Source organism: Chaetodon trifascialis, chromosome 1 (assembly GCF_039877785.1).
Source record: "Chaetodon trifascialis isolate fChaTrf1 chromosome 1, fChaTrf1.hap1, whole genome shotgun sequence".
Taxonomy (NCBI): domain Eukaryota; kingdom Metazoa; phylum Chordata; class Actinopteri; order Chaetodontiformes; family Chaetodontidae; genus Chaetodon; species Chaetodon trifascialis.
In genome coordinates, this window is record NC_092056.1 from 26,729,494 (window position 1) to 26,750,659 (window position 21,166).

At 43.5% G+C, this 21,166-nt stretch overlaps 1 protein-coding gene across 1 annotated transcript; it reads left to right on the forward strand.

Moving 5' to 3' along the window:
- Nucleotides 1–1,531: 1,531 nt before the first annotated feature.
- Nucleotides 1,532–20,938, forward strand: slc7a10a (solute carrier family 7 member 10a). The gene is made up of 11 exons (XM_070958225.1): nucleotides 1,532–1,733; nucleotides 6,346–6,550; nucleotides 8,104–8,255; nucleotides 16,110–16,235; nucleotides 16,801–16,954; nucleotides 17,118–17,241; nucleotides 17,647–17,750; nucleotides 17,831–17,927; nucleotides 18,088–18,237; nucleotides 18,763–18,940; nucleotides 19,045–20,938. The coding sequence occupies exons 1-11, from the start codon at nucleotides 1,628–1,630 to the stop codon at nucleotides 19,143–19,145; spliced, it is 1,497 nt and encodes a 498-aa protein (XP_070814326.1). The 5' UTR covers nucleotides 1,532–1,627; the 3' UTR covers nucleotides 19,146–20,938.
- Nucleotides 20,939–21,166: the final 228 nt, after the last annotated feature.

Sequence of the window (21,166 nt, forward strand, 5' to 3'; positions counted from 1 at the left end):
CCACTGGCCTTATAGGTTTATTTTTGAAGATGCTTCCCAAACTGGAGGGCATGGGATAGTGTCATGCATTACTATCCAACACACTGTCTTCCCAACAGCACCACTAACACTTGCCATATTAAGAAATGTTTCAAAATAGAGACTTTGAGAATGGAATTATTTAGGCAATAACATGCAAACCATTGGCCTTATGCAGCCTGCACATTTTTTCATTTGTTCACTTCTCTGTTTGGTCTCTGATCTGATGTCAGTTGGGCAGTACACTAAGAAGAGATCTAATCAGACACAGTAATTCAGAACACTTCTGTGAGTATTAAGTCTTGTGAAATTGTGTTCTTCCCAGTGTGCTACTATGAGCATTAGTAATGGCTCTGTTCTATTCACGAGTCCCAATAAGCCATGAGAGTGTGACAGTCAGGCAGCATGCACAATGACAGAGCCCTGAAACTGAAGCAGCCAAGTAGAATTAATTCTGTTATTTACACCTGTGCTTTTCCTCCTGTTTCTCTCTTCCTCCTGCTCCTGCGGTGTTAGCATTCATTGAGAGCATGTTAATATGTGGATGTCAGCATTTATCAATCCATCACAGAGCAGCTAATGTGGTTTTATATATGTTCTAATATCTTTGTTTTCATCATCATCTTGTTCAGAAGTACTGTGAGTCTGCTGAATGCTTAAGTAATCTTCGAGGCTTGGCTGATTGAAGGTGTCTGTGTATATTGTATACTGATGACCCTGCCCCCACTTCAAAACAATGAGCTGTCTCAAATTACAGCAGCCCAGAGGGACAACATGCCTAGTTCATACGCCATGCTTTCGCCATAGTAAATTTGGGCCTCTAGTCGCAGGTATCTTATTGTTAAGAGCTTTTTTTCAGTCTGATTGGCCAGATTTGTTGTTGTTGTTGTTGTTGTTTTTGTTTTTGCATTTTCATATGGACAGTGCTTGTGTGGATGTATTTATTAATTAATTCATTTATTTTTAGTTACTTACCAAGAAATAAAAAAGAGTAAGCAACAGACTCACCTGAATCTTGTGTGGCCACATGTAAAACTGGAATATAGTTTGTGCGCATCCAAAGCAGAAAAAAAAAAATAATAATTTCAAATAAAAATTGCTTTTTTTTTTTAAATGTATGATTCTTTATTTATTCACGCATTGTTATTTGTTTAATCCCCACACACATCCTCCAGTTTCAATTTCTATGAGGCTGCAGTGAAGTTTACACTTGTAGGTTTGGCGAAATATATTCCACCTACACATTTTCGATTTTCGATCGTGCAGCATCAGTAGCACGACTGAGGTCATGAGGATATATTCATATTTTTATTGTTGCTGGATGTTTTGATTATAAAGAAAAGAAAACAATAGAGTCAAAGATAGAGGCTCGTCAGAAGACTCCTTTCTGTTTGCACTCAGAGCTAGATTCCTGAATGCATCATTCCTACCCTGCTTCCATCAGCCTACCTGAGACAAGGTGGGTTGGCGGTGACTGGCGCATGCGCGCGTCCTCCTCCGCGCATGAGAAGGATATTGTAGGGGCAGCCCGGGGAGCGGAGCGTGGTTCAGTCTCCAGTATCTGGACCGGACCGAGGCGGCCAAGAAGCACATTTGCAAAGCGGAGGCGATGGAGGACAAAGAGAAAAAGAAGAAGGATAAAAACTCCTCTAACAGCGACAGAGTCACTCTAAAAAAAGAAATTGGACTTTTGAGCGCTTGCGCTATTATCATCGGTGAGTGTATGACAGCTTTTGTCTCATAAGTTGCGTTCATGAAGAGCGAGGAGCCGCAGGGAGAAGTGATCAGAGCAACGTGTTTGAGCGGCTGACTGGCTGAATGGATACACTGTAATCATGTGGCCGATGTGCAAGTTGTGGCTTTGTTGTTAAAGTTAGAATATCCTGGCATCCATTAGGAGTCGGCCACAGGGGGGTTCGGGTTTTGTCCGGGTGCTGGTCTCTCGTGAGAACACTGTAGGAAATGAATATGACATCACGCAGTAATGGTTAAGCAGGCAGATTGGCACAAAACCGCCAAGATACGCGCAGAAACAGTCGCTTTTACGCACGGATGGTCCAACTCAGATGTCTTGGTCCAGCGTGAGCTGCAGGGTTTTGTGAGGAAAGTGTTGCATCAGTCGGGATGGTCTGAATATGGGCATGCCTACGTGGCTGGATCTTTTCGTTTAACTTGAAAGGCATGTACACAAAGCAAAGCTCCACGTGTTTTTGTGGTACAGTTGAGGACTAACACTAAGTCTGGCAGGCTTAGGGGTTCAGCTGTCCGGGACTCAGCTGCCCACAACAAGGCATTAATATTCCCTTCATTCATCTGATTATAAACCGGCCAAAGTGAAACTGCACTCGTGCTGCAGGACACCACATTTTAATTTGACACATGCAGCCATAGATAAAGGGGCTGTGTAAATACAGGAAGCTGCGTTGCTTCTAAGATGTTCCGGTAATTTGTGATGTAGCGAACATAGTTCTACAGTTAAAGTATGCATTACTTTAACCATCTGCAGCAGTAAACTCAACAGGTTCTACAGTGAGTACCATTATACTCTGCGAGGAATGCGAAGGGAACCCCCAGCACCAGCTGCCATCTGACAACATACAGCTCATGTCCAGCCTCTATATTTGTGGAGGCAGGAGGCAGCTATTGACTTAATGACATGACAAGTTATTTTTGTGTGAGACATTCTGTTCTTGGAGACATACTTCAACTCTTTTTATTGTACAGCACAGAATGTGTGTGTGTAGAGGAGGGCAGCTATGCTGATAAAATTCACCATTGTGTTCTTTTCAGTGAACTTATCTTTCGTTAATACCTTCTGGCTGGGTCATGAAAATACGCTCAGTATACACTTTGTATAGATTATAATGTGAATCAAGATCAGGCTGGATGAGCTGACCGCTGTCAATGATGAGACAGAGTTTGGATGGCTGTAGAATGGATGAAGAGATTGCCGTGGATTCCTCACAAATTGCTTTTAACTCTGAAACACGAGGTCATGTTTTAGCTTTTTCAGCAGTCGTTTATAAGCCTCAGTAAATCACCTACTGTACATGTCATCATAGGGACAGTCGAGTCAAGACAGACTAACTGGCTACCTGTCCGCATGTCATGGGGCAGTAGGAGCGTGCCAGCAAAAACATACTCACGTACTGCTAACACACCCATAAGTTCTAAGTGTAGCTCGGCAGACAAGATGCTCAAATGATAAGGTCTTACACCACACGTAGGTGGAACGAACCAAGACGAAGACAGATGTAGGACATTTGAGTCTGTTGAACTGTGGTTTCCTCAGTAGTTTTTTTTTACAGTGCCGATGACACACTGTGCCCGCAGCGCACGGATCCCTATGCTTTATATATTCTTGGTGATACGTGTAAAAATCAGCCCAACCAATAGAGAACAGTAACAAACAGATCTTTTGCATGAGATCCTGATGGAAGGTGGAATATAAAGCTCAATCTGACATTCACAGTGGGTTGCAGAAGAAATGACAACAGTGTGGTACTTTCAATGATGATGTAATGCTTATCTTTATAACGAAGGTCAAGTCTTTCGTGCTTTGATAGAAACTGGTATGGTCACAGGTTAATACTGGCCTGCCCGTTTAACCCACTTCTTTTTGTTCATTTGACAGGGAGTACTTGTGCAGATCCTTCAGTAAAGTCTCGAAACTGCACCTACACAGCTGATTATGCTTTACAGAGAGCTTCAGGGTGATATACTCAGTCTAATTTAATATTGTTAGTGTGAAATGGGTGTTCAAATCACTCCTGTCACTGACCACTCGCCAAGTGTTTTCTGAGAAGCACAGATGGAGTGAAGCCTGTGCAGCTACTACACACATACAGCATGAGTCATGCTTCTACCCACCAGATACAGCCTACTCACATATACAGCACTCCTCTGTAGTAAGGTGGACTATTAGAGGTGTCGGCACATGTGGCTGCTGCATCAGTGTGTGCAGCTACTATTGCTTACATGTAGGACTACAGTGTAGAGCAAATGCATCAAATGACAAAGTGAAGTAACAACAGTAACATCTATCTTAACCACTGGTTCCACATTTTACCAGCCAGACTCTGTTCCAGCAACCACCTGCAGGTTGTTTCCCCTCAGACGACAGTTTGTTCCCGCTCTCCCAGTTTCGTGTTTGTTTACACTGGCAGGACAACTTCAGATCCTTGAAGTTACAGAAGGATACGGCAAATGTGAGCATCTCGGTTTTTTTCACACTAGCTTTTGGACTGAAATGAAACGTGTAATCCGGGTAGTCATTTTTGAGCTCTTATGCAGGGAGGCTGAAAGGGTTAGTAGGACTCTGATTTGCACCATGATGCCAAACTTTATGACATAACAAACACAACGTAGGCATTATGTAACCGCTCTGCATCTCACCACGGCCTCCACAATCAAATGTGACAGTGATAAATGCCCTGATCGGACAACCTCTCTCCCCCTGCATCGTTAGGGAGCAGCTCCCTAGCAGGGAAGCTGCAGTGGCGTGCGTCACCGGGCTTTAGCTGTTTACAGTGGACAGTCATATTTTGTTGGACTTCTTTTGTCCAAAAGTTCTCCAAAGAGGAGAAAAACATGGTTTGCTTGGACAGCTGCTATTTGCTTACTTTCTTCCATGTGTTAGTTTTTGTTTTGTCTTCTCTTGTCGTCGATGCGATGACATAAGAGTGCCAGGCTGGATTTGAGCACTTGAAATGGTGTCTTATGAGTTTGTGCCTGAGCCAGCTGAGCCACCAGGGAACCTCTGTTCAGGCCTGTCAGGCCTGTTTGTGGCACAGCTGAGCCAGGAATCCGGTGAGCCATGTTTCAACTACACCATAAAGGACAAACTGGTTTAACCAGTCCTTCCCCTCAAATATAACCATACTTGTGCCATCATGTACCTGGGAAAGGTTTTGCTCATATTTTTCTGTTGTTCACTGTGCAAATTATACAAGCAGCTAACTACCCAACAAACAAATGATGCTGCAGCAATGCTGATGGTTTCCTTTCACAGCTACTGTATGTACCTAATGAATGTTTTTTTTTTAACTGTAGGGATGGAAATTAATAAGATTTTAATGCCAATCGGTTGATACCAGTGCCATCATCAATTGGACTTATCGGTCCGGTTCTCAATCGATTGCCTTAATGATTCCTGATGCATTCTAGTCAACCTGGCTGTAGCCTGTGAGCTTGCTGAACAAGCTCTATAGCAGTCTGTATCAGTCTGTATGTCATGACATGACTCATCTAAAGTGGAAAAAGTGAGAGAATATTTGTACAGCTTTCATTTTCAGAAGAAATCCGTTGAGTGGAGCTGGTGTTATGATAGCATAGGATCTTTACCCTGTAACAGATGTGCTGCCTGTTTGAGAAGACGTGTCAGTCATGTGTTCCTGGAATTTAAGCCCTTTATGCATAGGGATGTTTCAGCATACTGCTGGTGTTTCCACCCTTACTTTAAATGATCATTTCACAGGCATTACATTACGTTCCACACTCTGGTCATTGTTGTTTATGAAATGAAGTGACACTTTGGACTGCCCCCCCCCCCCCCCCCCATCTTCTGACCCTGTGATCTCTGAAAATTCAGCCTGCAGTGCTGTAGGTCTGGCTGCCGCGTGGTTCCACATCTTTGCTCTCACCACCGTGACTCATGCCAGCACAAATCAGCTCTGCTTTGCAGTGTAGACGAGGAAAACTGAACTTTTTAAAATGCTGCCATATAATTGACAGCAGAACTGCGAAAGCACTACTGTTCTTTCCATCTGCATCCCCTTTTTTTCTGCTACACTTTGTCCAGAATCCAACATATAAAAGCTGCAGAGCCAACCCTTGACTTCTTTACTTGTGTTTGACAGCTGTTTTGCTGTTACATTTATTGTTTATCGCTCTAGATATGAAAGCCTACCGAGTACTTACAATATACAATTAAATCCAAAGTCCAGAAACTAAAACAGATCGAGCATCCAGTAAATCACAAGACAGCAATAATGTTGACAGGAAGGTGCTCTTTTGAGGTTGCACAAGTCATTAAATGAAATAAAAGCCAGTTGAATTGAATCCCTAAAGATTTGATTTAAATGGCTGGTATGTTAATAAGCCTCTTGGGATTTCTCAGCTGCTGTGTTTTTCTCTGTCCAAGCCGGTTTTGCTCTCAGTGCCTCATCTGAATGGTTAGTGGATCCACAAGCCTCAAAGAAAACAATTGTTTACTAAACAAGAAAAATCTGAACAGACATGAAATTTTAAAATGTGTATAATGGTAGTTCAGTATTTAATTATGTACAGGTGACTTTAGATGATCTAATCCTTTGCTCATCTGCTCAGGGAACATCATCGGCTCTGGGATCTTCATTTCACCCAAAGGAGTGTTGGAGCATGCAGGCTCAGTGGGGCTGTCACTCATCGTCTGGGTTTGTGGAGGAGGGATCTGTGCCCTTGGGTCCATGTGCTACGCTGAGCTGGGTGTCACCATCCCAAAGTCTGGAGGAGACTATTCATATGTGACAGAAATCTTTGGAGGGCTAGTGGGGTAAGTGCTGGTGTTTATCTCCAGCTGCTGTTTACTGAACACCTTTACTCCTAATCTACAACAGCAGGTGGTTGTTTTGATCTCTGAGACGTTTCATGTTAGTTTCCAGGATTGTACTGGATTATACTGCAACAGTCAAGGGTCTGTACACAAGAGGGTCAGTTGCACAGGACTGCTCATCTGGAACCCACCGGCTCTGAAGGTCTTGTGACTGTCAGCTGATCATAGAGCAGTACTGCAAGTCTGAGAAGGTCATGCATGCCCATGCCTGTGGTGGCACTAGTTTATTCCAGTGTAGCTTTGTTTAGCTCAGTCATTTACACGTGTAAAATGGAGTAAAGAAACACTGGTGGCACTTTAAAAGAACCAAAGAACTAGAAATAATGAGAAAAAAACAAAAAACAGATGTGTTAGTAAATCCAAAACTGAGCCATATCTAAATAACCCTCAAGCCACCCTCACATATGATTTACATCCATTTAATTGCATTAGGCAACCACTCTGAACTGAATTAGGTGAAAATGATTATTTTTCCACCACTTTAGCTGTTTTTTTTTTTTTTGGTGACAGTAATAGGGATGCAGTAGGTGATAAATAATGATGTAGAAACATATGTCTGTAGCACCACTGTACACACACACAAGCAGAAATCCCACCTTTCCTATAAACACATCTCTTAGCATCTTAACATCCCTCACTTCATAAATTAGTCACACCACGTTGTGTGTTCATTCTCAGACACCATTAAATATGCATAAAGAAACAATAATAACCTCATCAATCCAACACTTATCACTCTAGTCCTTTATTAATCCCTCTCCATGCCAGCGACAGCCCTGTCCAGAGGCATCACGTTTTTGAGTCGTCCGTCCATCCCATTTCCCTGAGCGTGGTATCTCAGGACACAAAGGTTCACTTGGACCCAAGGGTGAATTAGGTGGTTAAAGGTCACTGTACCTCAAAATTTCACACAAATGTCTCATATAATGTTCTGCAAAAGACTTTTCTGGTCATTGTTCAACACCATAACTCAGGAACAGAAGGGCAGATTGTGACCATGTTTCACGTTTAGTCAGATACTTAAATGGGGACACAAATCTTGGCCATCCACCTTGAAACTGATTGTACAGATCTTCTGTGCTGTTGGTCCGAGGTCACAGTGTTATTCACAGTAAGAGAAGGCATACTGTATTCTGGCTCAGCAATATTTTCCACCTGCCATACAACGCTTTTTAAACTGTCTCCTCCTCATGTCTGAGCACCAGTCTCATATAACTGATGCCGGTAAACTCTTGAGCAAGTGACCCAACCTCAGCTGTTGCAGTGGCAAAACAGCAGGAAACGGCAGTTGTGCTGGGCAGCTGTTAATATAAGTGTGAATATGAAGTAAGAGTGGAACTGAAAGAGATCAGTGAGATTCCCTTTCCTGTGAAAATGACTCCACAGCTTGTAGCAAACCTCTTTTTATTAATCTGAAGATTAAAAAATGTCATGTAAGGAGCTGTTTACTCTCTCAAATGAAATCCTCTCTGTTTTATCCCGCGGTCCTGTAGCTTCCTGTTGCTATGGAGTGCTGTCCTCATCATGTACCCGACCACACTGGCTGTCATCGCGCTCACCTTCTCCAATTACGTCTTGCAACCGGCCTTCCAGAACTGCCTGCCTCCATACATTGCCACCAGACTCCTCGCCACCATCTGTATATGTGAGTCACAACAGCCTGATACCTTTAAGTCAGGATTCATGAGTTCTTTTGTTTAGTCTATGCTTGCTGCTTTGCTGTGATGTGTCCAAATCACACTTTCTAGAGATCAACTGTCAAAGTAGTGGATCCAAAACTCTATATGGTTCCTCTGATTTTCTGTTGAGTTTCTATCGGTGGCACTTTTTGGCTTCTTATACTAACCACATTCTTTGAACCCAAACAAATATACCGCCTATCCCTTTTGGAGTTGCAGGGGGGCTGGAGCCTATCCCAGCTGTCAATGGGAGAGAGAGGCGGGGTACACCTTGAACTGGTTGCCAGTCGATCGCAACACACAAGACACACAACCATTCGCACTCACACTCACACCTAGGGGCAATTTTAGAGTCACCAATTAACCTAATCTGTGGGAGGAAGCCGGAGTACCCAGAGAGAGCCCACGCATGCACGGGAAGATGCATGCGGCAACCTTCTTGCTGTGAGGCACGTGCACTACCTGCTGCGCCACCATGCTGCCCCAAACAAACCGAAACTTTAAATCACATTTTTTCAGATCTTCTCCGCATTAAATATAAAGCAAGCAGCAACCTCCAGAGCTGAAAAATGACACTGTTGTGTCTCTGTCTATCCAGAGTTTATGCTATGCTACGCTACCGACCTGCTTGTGGTCATTTCATATTTAAGGTATAGATGACAGGTATGAGAGTGATATTGATCTTCTCATCTGAGGCTTGGCAGGAAAGCAAATATGTGTGTGTCCCAAAGTGTTGAACTATTCCTTTAAACCAGAACCTATGCAGCACAGGAGAGCCCTTGATGTTCTGTGATGTTTTAATTACAGGACTGTTCTCTTGTTGACTGGCTGGTGATGACCAGTGGCTTGGAAGTGGAATGGATGCCCTAGAAATCAGGTTGAGGTTCAGAGGATCCCATTGGTGTATTGGTTGTGTGACTGGTTGGTTTTCTTTCCTGTTGGCTGCTTGCTGCTGTTCTGGTCTCTGCCTTAGTCATCCTGACATCCCAGCTCACCGTATCACAGTTCACATCTTCTGTTGCCTTAGACATTCAGGTCATCTGACTGTATGATCAAGAGTGACTCCTGGTGAGATAAACAATAGAGCAGGCTTCCTTTCCCCCATTAACGTTACAACCAACTCATCTTAGGCTCAAGAGTTAAAGGTCAGAGCACACGTGAACATGTGGGAGTAAGCTCTATGAATGTAAAGCACTATAAAAGCCACAAAACAATAAAGGGTAAAACAAACCAAATCAGCCACTGTCTTCTCATGGCCTGAAGATATTAGGATCCTTTGATAGTTCACAGCGTGCTGACGGCTGTCACTGTCATTTGATAATTCCTTATGAAACGCTGCGCTCTATTTCCAGCCTTTAATCTGATCAGCACCTTTCTTTGAAATGTTGGAGTACAGCAATCTGTATCAAAATAGCCAGTGACACAAGCAGACTGTGCATGTATCTGGTGGACAAGCCAGCCAGTTTGGTCTTGTCTGAACTGGATGGGGAAGCTGGGGTATGGGCAGGAGCGGGATGGGTATCTGTGTGTGAGAGTGTGTGCATGTGTCAGGCTGGGGTTAGCATTTACAGAGCACATGAGTGGACCTTCACTATTTTTGGCGACAGACTGTTACAACTGCTGCCTGGTCAGGCCAGGAGCCCACTCTGTGTGCGTATGTGTTGTATGAGTTTGTGTGTGTGTGCGTGTCAGTATCAGTGTCAGACTAAATAATGGTGCCAGCCTTTGTGGACGCCGCTAATGAGAGGGCGTGTCTACGCCATTGTGCATTGTTTCACAGTGGTTACCGTGACACTCCTGTCACTGAGCACCATGGAAACAGGAAATGGGCAGGACACCTTGTGCATCAGTGATGGAGGATCCCATTGGCCAGCCGACATTCTGGTTGATGTTCCTATTGGCTGCTTGGTACCGCCCCCTTCCTCCTCTCTGGTCCGCAGCATCACCCTTCAGACCAGCAGCCACAGAGAGATTGTAGTCATCTATCTGTGATCAGCAGTTATGTAAGATGAAACTTTATCAGCAGCTTGTGACTTTAGAATGTGTCAGGCTCCCCAGCACCCTGATAAGACCTCTGAAGCCTACCGTGAATCTGGAATGATAGACATATTGATGGTTAACAGTTTGAGAAGTGTTTTCATTGGAGCTCCATCAGCCTTCAATGGCAGACGTGTGGAAGTGAGAGACATGTCACTGGTATAAATGCTAAACTGTAGTCAGGTCTGCATGCCATCATTGCAAATGTGGGAATGATTTTTGTTATCACCTCCTACAGCCGGAGAGAAAAGGATGCCTGAGCGTTTGGCTAACGCAACTCTGTATACAGTGAGTCACTCTGAGGTAATGTTAAACACAAATGCAGTGAAAAACCATGTCAGGTCACTCAGAATCTGTGCAAAGGAAATGAGCAAAACAGGAGGTGAAGAAGTCAAAGTGTGGTGGCTGCCAGGGACAAATCAGAAACGTTTTCCAGCACATGGTGGACAGTGTTTTCTGAAATACTCTGTGAGATTAACTGGATTAACATTGTTTTACTGAGGCCCCTGTTATGTCAACTCAAGCCATCTTGGTGAAGGGTTTATGAACATGAGTCAGCCTGGGTCTGTACCCCGTCCCCCACCTTCCTCTCCTGCAGAGTGTCACAAGTGGCCCAGGTGTGTGTGTGTGTGTGTGTGTGTGTGTGTGTGGGTGGGTGAGTGAAAACCAGACAGGTCCAGTGGTGGGCTGGTTGTTTGCTTCTAAGAATAGAACCACTGGACAGCCCGTAGCAGCATGCTCATGCGCCCAGTGCACCACTTTGTTCTGTCAAACATTGATCACTTTCACTGGATAGAAATTTGCTAAAAGCACATTGTCCTGGAATGAACCCTAGAATAACTCCCTTATTTCTTGAAAATGTCACTGGTTTTAACGGGTCTCACCGATCCAAACAGGGTTAATTTCACGTCATACCCAACAAACAGTAGAAATGTGGTGGGGTTTTTTTAAAGCAGGAGAGCCACACACCCTGATTCTCACTTAGGCTGAGGAGTGGGGAGCTTCTGCTGTTCATTCCAGCACAGCAGGGAGCCAAGTTCACCACTTGCCTGTGCCACGTCAGTGTGGTGGTGCAGCAGACAGAGAAAAGGTATGTAAAGCAGTATGTGTCAGCCAATCACGTTTTGTTTCAGCCACTGGTTCTGATGACTTTGACATTTCCCACAAAACAAGCCAAAGAAATCATGACATTATTCAAATACAATGTCATTTCCTTTTCATTTCAATACATTAATTTCGATACAACTATAGGCACAGTGTAGACACGGATGAATGAAACAGTGCAGTATGCAAGCTAAGAATAAATACAGACCTCATGTGCTCATTACACTTTAATGTGGTTGAGTAATTTCAGTGTATTTTGGGCAGTCCTAGATCTCTACAGATTCTCAGATCATGCTGGACTCGTTCTGTTCTGAATTCTGCACAAAACTCCTTCAGAAATTGATTGATGGCTCGTGGTCACTCGCTATGCTAACAACTGCAGCTGCTCTGCAGGTGGAAAAAAATCAGTGGGGTTCATAGAAAAAATAAAAAGAACAAGAGGTGAAGCTTGGGGTAAGGATGACTCAAGGGATAAAGAAATGATCACATAATGCACATAGTGGTTAGATCCCTTCAGCACCTTTGTTCTACAGAATGACAGAAAAAACACACCTGCTAACTCAAGCTGCTCCGGGGAGAATCATCAGTCTAATACATCAAATACGAATGTGGGAAAGAGGTGCTGAAGCCACTGAAACTCAACTGTTAAAGAGTAAATACAGTAAGACGTACATGCCCCACAGTAATGAAACCTGCCAGAGGAAAGAAAAACTGTACATGAATACAAATGAGCTCAGTGTTTACAGTGAACATCTTATGTGCCTGGCTCCAGAACAAGTCTAACGAATAGAAAACTAAAATAAAGATGACTCTATCAATATATATATATATATATATGTGTGTATATATGTGTATATATATACACACACACACACACACACACACACACACACACACACACACACACACACACACACACACACACACACACACATATATGGCTCCGGAACAAGTCTAACGAATAGAAAACTAAAATAAAGATGACTCTATCAATATATATATATATGTGTGTGTGTATATATGTGTATATATATATATACACACACACACACACACACACACACACACACACACACATTTTATTGTTAGAGTCATCTTTATTTTAGTTTTCTATTCGTTAGACTTGTTCTGGAGCCATATATGTGTGTGTGTGTGTGTGTGTGTGTGTGTGTGTGTGTGTGTGTGTGTGTGTGTGTGTGTGTGTGTGTGTGTGTGTGTGATAGATAGATAGATAGATAGATAGATAGATAGATAGATAGATAGATAGATAGATAGATAGATAGATAGATAGATAGATAGAGAAAACGTGTATGTATGTAAATAGAGAGATAGAGAGAGAGGGAGAGAAAAAATGCAATGAAAATATAAGAAATAGAGTATAACTGAACAGAGGAACAATGAACAGAAATCTAATGTTTTTCAGTGTTTGCCGTTCAGGAAAATGAAACAGACGAGTGTTAGTCTAACTGAGTTTCTCTAGTTCTTTTTCTTCATGATATTCTCATCTATGCTTATTCTTAAGGGCAGTTAAATTGATTCTGGGATAGGAGGTGATTTATTTCTTCATTTAAAAGAGTCTGTTATTTGCATTTTAAACCCAAATCAAGATTCATTTCTGCTGCCTCTATTACAAAACTAATCAAACATATCAAACTGCTGGTGAGGTCTCTTTTAAAGAAGAGAGGTCAAGCCTGAACAGGAGTTACAGTATATAAAGAAGAATAAACAGCGATGGCTGGGGCAGCCTTCCTTTTATCACAGCATCGCTACATCATGTCCCTGCATTTATTACACCCAACCAAATCACTTGGATTTACTGTAGTCTGAAGAGATTCGGCTGTCAGAGACCTTGTGGTGGGTAGACAGGACTGGGCAGTTATTGCCAGTTCAGTGACTGCAGTGACCAGATTCTGGACTCCAGGAGGAGGCGTTCCTGAGGTTAAAACCCCCCGATAAATCTGCACGAAGTAGGATCAGAATCCATTAAGGGTAAAAGCACTAATTAGTTTAGTATTCTAGTGCTGAGGCAGCCTTCAATAGAAGCTGTGACGGCAGGACACAGATTTACCTGCGCTGTCGCTTTCAAAGCCCACTGGCACCTCCTTCCTGTCAGGGTTAACACAGGCAGGGGGTTCACAGGAACACAGGAGCGGAAATGCATATAACACCCCGAGGGTAACTGGCCATAAAACACCGGCGTGTTGTAGTGGAGAGAAAGCTGTGCCCAGTGCCACCAAAGCCTCGTGCCAAAAATTCACACGTGTGTGTGTGTGTGTGTGTGTGTGTGTGTGTGTGTGTGTGTGTGTGTGTGTGTGTGTGTGTGTGTGTGTGTGTGTGTGTGTGTGTGTGTGTGTGTGTGCGTGTGTGTGCGTGCATGCATGTGTGTATGTGCACATGTGCACGCCTGCACCGGCGGAAGCAGTTTGTGGTGGGAGGGGAACCTTGCTCTAGTGATTGATGACATGGCCGATAACACCTCCCACCCCTACATGCATGTACACACACATATACTGCTGTGAAAGTCCTGAAAGAAAGTGCAGTAGCTTTTTCATTTTTCCTTTGGAAAAGTAAGGAGGAGTGAAAGATCAGGAAATAAATGGAGAAATATTGAGATGAAATAAAATAGAGAGGAGAAAAGGAAGACAAAAGAAAGGCTGCACAAAACTGAGAGACAAGAGGAGGGTCAAAGAACGATGGAAAGATACACATCCTGTGGTGTAAAGCAATTCTGAATCCCACACACACACACACACACACACCCGTCCCGACAGGCATCAAACTTACGATGTTGATCAGTTTGATCGTGAACTTTTTACTGTATTCAGTTGGATATAGACGGTAGATTGAAAATGATCTGCAAATCTTTGCATTTTTCGCAGCTTTGCTGGAAGCGAGCTTGTTTTCCATGTCAGTTGGCCGTCTGTGCTGCTGTCATGGAAAACTGTTTGGCAGACTCTGATTTGCAGTACAGTGTGTACAGGAGTGCAAGAGAAGTACAACTAGACCAATGTCTTCAGAACGGTTTCCCTCTCTGTCTGTCTTTCTCTGCTGGTAGCATGACCCACACTTCCTCTCACTTGTAAGCCTGCACTTGAGTTTGAGGGCAGCTGGAGAGCCACTTGCACTTGCTTGGGTTAGCTCACTTGGAACTTGGCCAGCCCTTGTTATGGTGGCACTTGCAAACATGCGACTTGAGGGTAAGAGTGAAGGTCCATGGCTGAGGGAGTGGTGTGGGGAGCAGACACACACACACACACACACACACACACACACACACACACACACACACACACACACACACAATGCAAGTAGGAAATGGAAAGTAGCAAGTGTTCATTTGTTTTGTCAGGAAAGATTGTATAGTGTGGAGTCAGTGAAACAATGTACAGGCTGGGACAGTCACACTTCTACTCAAGCATTATCCCTGTCAGTGTTTCCTCTAGGATTTTTTTCAGCAGCGGGGGCAGGCTCTCCGGGGAGCCATGGCGGCATAAACAAGTGACACTTGACTGCAGATTTTACTTTTACAACCTATTTATTGAATGGCCAGTTGAAAATTGCTTTTTAAAGGCTGAGTGTATGCGTGCGTGTGTGCGTGTGTGCATGCGTGCGTGCTGTGTTGTAACCCCCACTCCTCCCCCTCCTGCTCAGTGCATACACACTGAAGCCACCACACATCATGTAGTTGACCAATCACGTGCGGCTTGAACGGAAAAAAAGTTGAGAAAAAACAAACAAACAAACAAACAAAAAACAAAGGGGCTCTCTATCCGGCTCCCAGGCAGGAGCCGGCTCTGATCGTTCACTTCAAAGAGCAGCTCTATGAGCTGTTTCGTTCCGACCGACACATCACTACTGACTAGCATCATCTTCATCAGCTGTCTTTCTCTTCTCAGAGAAATATTTGAACAAGCTCATCTGAAAATGCAGTCAGCAGTTACACCATGGCATGCAGATATTAGCTTAATGCTATCAATTAGTTTACTCACGTTAGCGACACTGAGTTGGCACCGGGCCCAATTAACTTAACTACCAATATGTTACGTAACGTTAGCTGGCCATCAATATTTTGTTGTTATTTGTTTAACTTGTAAAATCTATTATGAGTTATCTTATGCTAATAACGGCTAATAGGCTGGGTGCTTGACCTGATGTCACTTTCAAGGCCGCGCTCTCTCGAGTAATTAACGTCAGACTCTGCTGTGAAGGTGGAGACATGCGGAATGGCGGCCCGCCACTCCTAAATGGATGTAGAGGAAACACTGCCTCTACTTCAGTATGGGGGTATATGGATAAATGAACAATGCCCTCTTTGTGTGAGTCCAGCTCAGAATATGGCAGTAAATTACTTAACAAACTAAAAGGAGGACTGAAGGTTAAAACACCTTTCTCAATTAACTGTTCACTTCAGAGTTATTGACATCAACTAGGAGCTCGTCTGGTGAGCATCGAACATCAGACTAACTTCATCAAACATGCAGCCAGCTGGTGAATAAGTATGCTGCTGTTCAATGAAGGGCAAGACTGTGTTTATTTCTTCAGATGTCAGTAATGGTTATTCATTGAGTGGAGATAATTCATTACACAGGCCTGCAAAACGCTGCTAAGCCTGTTAGAAACATGATGTCTTTCAGTGATTTTAAGTGTGTCTGTATGCATGTGTTCATGCATTTCTGCAGTGTTCCTGACCTGGGTGAACTGCTCCAGTGTGCGCTGGGCGACAAGGATCCAGGATGTTTTCACTGTAGGAAAGCTCCTTGCTCTGGTGCTCATCATAGTGGTCGGACTTGTCCAGATCTGTAGAGGTAAATACACACACACATTCTGGTGAGGTTAAATCTTCAACGTGGCAGTGATGCGTATGGTTTGGCCCTGTTATGGTTTGGTTTGGAATCAACTATGATTTCTAGATGTACAGTAGTTGTACTTTGATAGTGTGATCCTTGATTTTATTTCTCTTTATTAGGAAACAGAACTGTTGAAAGAAATACTGATGAAGTGGAAAGAACAGAACAGGATAAAGACAAGTGGCACTAGAAGTCACTGAGACAGAAAAGGAATCAACTTATACGATTATAAAAAATAGAAAACTGTACTGAGCAATGTTTGTCTTGATGTGTAACCTTTCTGCGTGGCACCATGAGCCGACAGTATTTTGGTTTGCATTAGTTTCTTGGGAAGAAAGCAGCTGCAGCAGATCATCATGTGTTGACCCTGAATTTTATAGTTGTAGGCAGTAGACTGGTAACCAACCAGTGAAAAATGTGATGTATCATTTTTTTATCATCAGGACCAGATTCAGCTCTTTCAAACTGTTGTAAAAAACAACACAGTGAAGCCATAAACTGTGGATCCTCTCACCTTGTCCAGGTCACTATGACGCCCTGCAGCCCAGTGAGGCCTTTGTATTCAGTCAGGAGCCCTCAGTGGGACAGATAGCGTTGGCCTTTCTTCAGGCCTCCTTCGCCTACAGTGGCTGGAATTTCCTCAACTACGTCACAGAGGAGGTCGTGGAGCCACGCAAGTACGGCACGCACCGACTGTTTCATATCTCTACAGGTCTCATATAAACGACACTGCAGTATATCGGTCTAAATGGTGACACCTAAACATAATGTACACCTCTGTCAGTTTAAAACCAAATTACTGGTTTGAGTTCATCTTACTTATGTCATTATTTTTATTAGGAACCTTCCCCGTGCCATCTACATTTCCATCCCTCTGGTGACCCTTGTCTACACTATGACCAACATAGCCTACTTCTCCTCCATGACACCTGAGGAGCTGCTGGCTTCCAACGCTGTGGCAGTGGTGAGCAGCTCTCCAGCTCCATCAATGGATGTTTCATAAAGGAGCTCTTTATACACCATGTAACAAGAGTGTCAGTTGTCTGGAAGCGTATACTGTCCGAGACTGCAAGTCTGCTGGAGCTGAGAGTCCTAGCATGAGACAGACCTCAACCAACCACTTAATCAATCAGTCAGTCAGTCAATAAAAGTAATGTTTGTTCGTAATAGACTGGGAAACAGTCACAAGTTCAAGTTGTCACTACTTTCATGAGCCTTGCATGTGTAGCCACAATGAGATATATCTGTTCAAAAGGCACCTTTCATTGACATTAATCAGTTTGCTGCTGAGGTGTGAAAGAATGAGTCGATCAGTCAGTCACTCAGTAAAAGTCAGTAATCTGATCCATCAGATGTTGTGTTGTTTCAGACGTTCGGGGAAAAGCTGCTGGGGATGTTTTCCTGGGTGATGCCGATCTCTGTAGCACTATCCACCTTTGGAGGAATCAATGGATATCTGTTCACCTCCTCCAGGTACAACACACACCTGGATTTGCCAGTGTCCCGACATGAACAGTAAACCTGAATTCAGGTGTGCTTCTGTCTATCTGTAGACTGTGTTTCTCAGGAGCCAGAGAGGGTCACCTGCCCTACCTCCTGGCTATGATCCACCTCAAAAACTGCACTCCAATCCCTGCCCTGCTGGTCTGCGTGAGTACTGCATGCACAGTTTGGTCTATCCAGTTTCATAGGGACACACAGCAGAAGTTTCCACACACAGCAATGACTTGATGAATGTGATGCTATTTTGCATTCTTTATAGTTGGTTTAATATGCACTTGGCCTTTGAATCCACCTTTATCTCCCACAGTGCTTTGCCACCATCATCATCCTATGTCTTGGAGAGACACACAACCTGATCAACTATGTGTCCTTTATCAACTATCTGTCCTACGGGGTAACCATTGCTGGTCTCCTCTACCTCCGCAAGAAGAGACCCAACTTAGCCAGACCCATCAAGGTACAGAAACCCGAGAGCCTCAAAATCCAACTTATGTATGCCTTTAATAATTCTTTGGATTTTATGACATGCCTTGTTGAAGATACAGCAATGTTAGATGACCACAGGTCATAGCTCTCTGTGGTCTGTCTAAACCCTGTGCCAAAATCCAAAGAGTACAAAATAACAGCAGAGAAATACATCTGGAAATGAAAACAGTATGAAATACAAGACGCCACCAGATGTCCCTGAACTTGCTGCATTTGAAGCCCAGAAGCTTCGAGTCTTTTTTCAGCCCAAATCCAAAGAAACCCCCCAAAATATTTCAAGATTAAGATTGTTACGTCAGATGAGCAGCAAGTGCAGACTGAGAGCTGTCAGCAGAATAATTAATGGGTCATTAGATCTTATCAGATGTTACTTATGGTGTTAATGGTGATTATGGTCATCAGGAGAATTACAAACCACTTTTTTCATCAACACAAACAAAAGTCTAATCTCAGTGAATGCAAGGTGGCAAATGCTGTGTTGCTGTGTCCTGTGCAGGTGAGCATGTTGATCCCCATCAGCTACCTGATATTTTGGGCTGTGCTGCTGGGCTTCAGTCTGTACTCTGAACCCGTGGTTTGTGGCCTGGGTATGGTCATCATGCTGACTGGAGTCCCTGTATACTTTGTGGGTGTTTGGTGGAAGGACAAACCCAAATGGGTTTACAGACTAGTAGGTGAGTATGCCTGTGCTGCTGGACAGCGCACGTTCAACTTCTATTTAGATATGTTCGCAGCTAGTGTGCAATTTAAACGCCCCCTGCTGTGTTCTGTGTTGCAGAAAAAGTCACATACATGGGCCAGAAGCTGTGTTATGTGGTGTTTCCTCAGGAAGAATCTCCAGAGACTCAACCCCTCACTGCCTCCAAAGCCACTGACTGAGCAGTGCAGTCAAGCAGGAATTCCCCACATCAACACCTGTACTTCCAGTTTTTTGCATTTGGTCAGTTTGTGAACGGTGAACACATGATTCCATCCATGGTCTTGCACAGGCGCAGCCTGAGTGGGGCTGTGGTGAAGCGCCAGTACAAAAGAGGCTGGCTATTCTTAGGGCATTAGCATGTTGAGCCCTAAAGCTGCCTAATGTGTTTATTATTTGTTGGTTTGGTAGTACTGCCCCCGCCCCCGACCAGTATGCCAGCTTCTGTCTTTCGCACAGATCTTTAGCTCATCTTTTCCCTTCTGCTCACCCAGGGATCCTCTTCTGCTTCACTTCCAACATATTCTTGTTTTATGACTTTAACTAAATCCTTCTTCTAATGTGCCTTATGAAGTGTATGTGTTGGTATAGTGTATTGGTTTGTGCGGGTATTTTGGTGTGTAATAACTTTTATGAGGTAAATATGCAAGCAGTCTCTGCACTTAGCAATACTTCTCTATTACTGCTGCTACCCTCAGCTGTGTCTCACTAATTACTCACATGATGTTTACTGTGTTTCAGCTGTGGATGAGTATTTTGCTGTCTGTGTCTCTGCCTGGCTACAGTATCTGGCCATTCTTTTGGCTTTACCCCCACTTTTCTCTCTGTTATTATATCTGTTCTCTCTCCTGAGAGATGCTACAGGTGCCTTCTTCTCATAATTATTATTAGAGACATTATCTACACAACACTCTTTCCCAGCCACATTTACAGCACAGAGGAGACAGGAGGATGATGGGAAGTTTGTGGCTCTCAGCTGGATCAATGGCTGACTGTCTGAAGTGAATACGCTGCAGCATTTCAGCACATGCTCACAGGCTGTTCTTCAGGTTTCCAGTGTTCGCCTGTCTCCTTTTTCAGCCTCTGTTGAGCTGTTCTCGTCTCCGGAAATGCCACTGTGAACTCTTTCAAGGTGCTTGACCTGCCAAGACAGTTATTAGATTTCAGATTTCTCACTTGATGTTATGATACAGTACTTACCATTAATGTGTCGTTGGATAACATTAGCAGACTCCATGTTGACAGACAGATGGGTGGATGGCTGGTGGTGGATGTTTACTTGTGCATGGACCCCCTCCCCCTTCCCAAAATACACCCTTGGCCCACTGACTTACTATGATTCTATTGATGCGATATATCATTGAACTGACCTACTGTGTCAATTTCAGTGGTGTTTTTGACTCAAGATACTGACTTATGACTCAGTTGTTGCAAGAAAGTTGCCCCAAATTCTTGTAGTCAAACCTCCACAATAACCAATTTCAATCAATTCTTAAGTTGTGGTACCACTACCTTGATACCTGATGCAGGAAATCATTGTGTTCTGTGCATTTGGGTAATCCCTTAGCACTTTTCTTGAAGCTGTTTATGTTGTACATATAACAGAACATATAACGTAGAGGTTGGAAGGTTGGAACATGGATTGAACATTGAGTGCTTTTCCAGGCCAGCAGATGCAGGGAATTTCTCCCTGCTGCAAACCCACAAAAAGACACTGACACTTAAAAAGTGTACATCTCTCTGCCATGTCCAGGCGCTGTTAGCTCACTTGAGATCTGTAAATACTATGTAAAGAAGAAAAAAAAAACTGTTCAAAATGCGCTAGGGACTCCTGGAAAGATCACATTCCTCAGACATGTTGTAGTACACTTGCATACTGTACAATTGATGGGTGTACCTGTGTTTTGTAAGAGTGTTAGGTTGTATAAGAATAACAATGCAATTGCTTATTAAATATAGCAACTTCTAAAAAGTGGCTGTCGTGTCCTCAATATTTCTCTGACTTTGTGTCATTATTGACACTGTCACTGTGCATGTTAGCGTGTTGCCATTAGCATTTAGCAGTAAAGCAGTGGCTGTACATACAGCCTCACAGAGCTGCCAGCAAGGCTGCAGACTCAATATAAAGGTGACTAATGACTGCAAAATAAGTACTATGTTAATACTGCAAATGCATGGTGAGTAAATGGCATGCCATAAATGA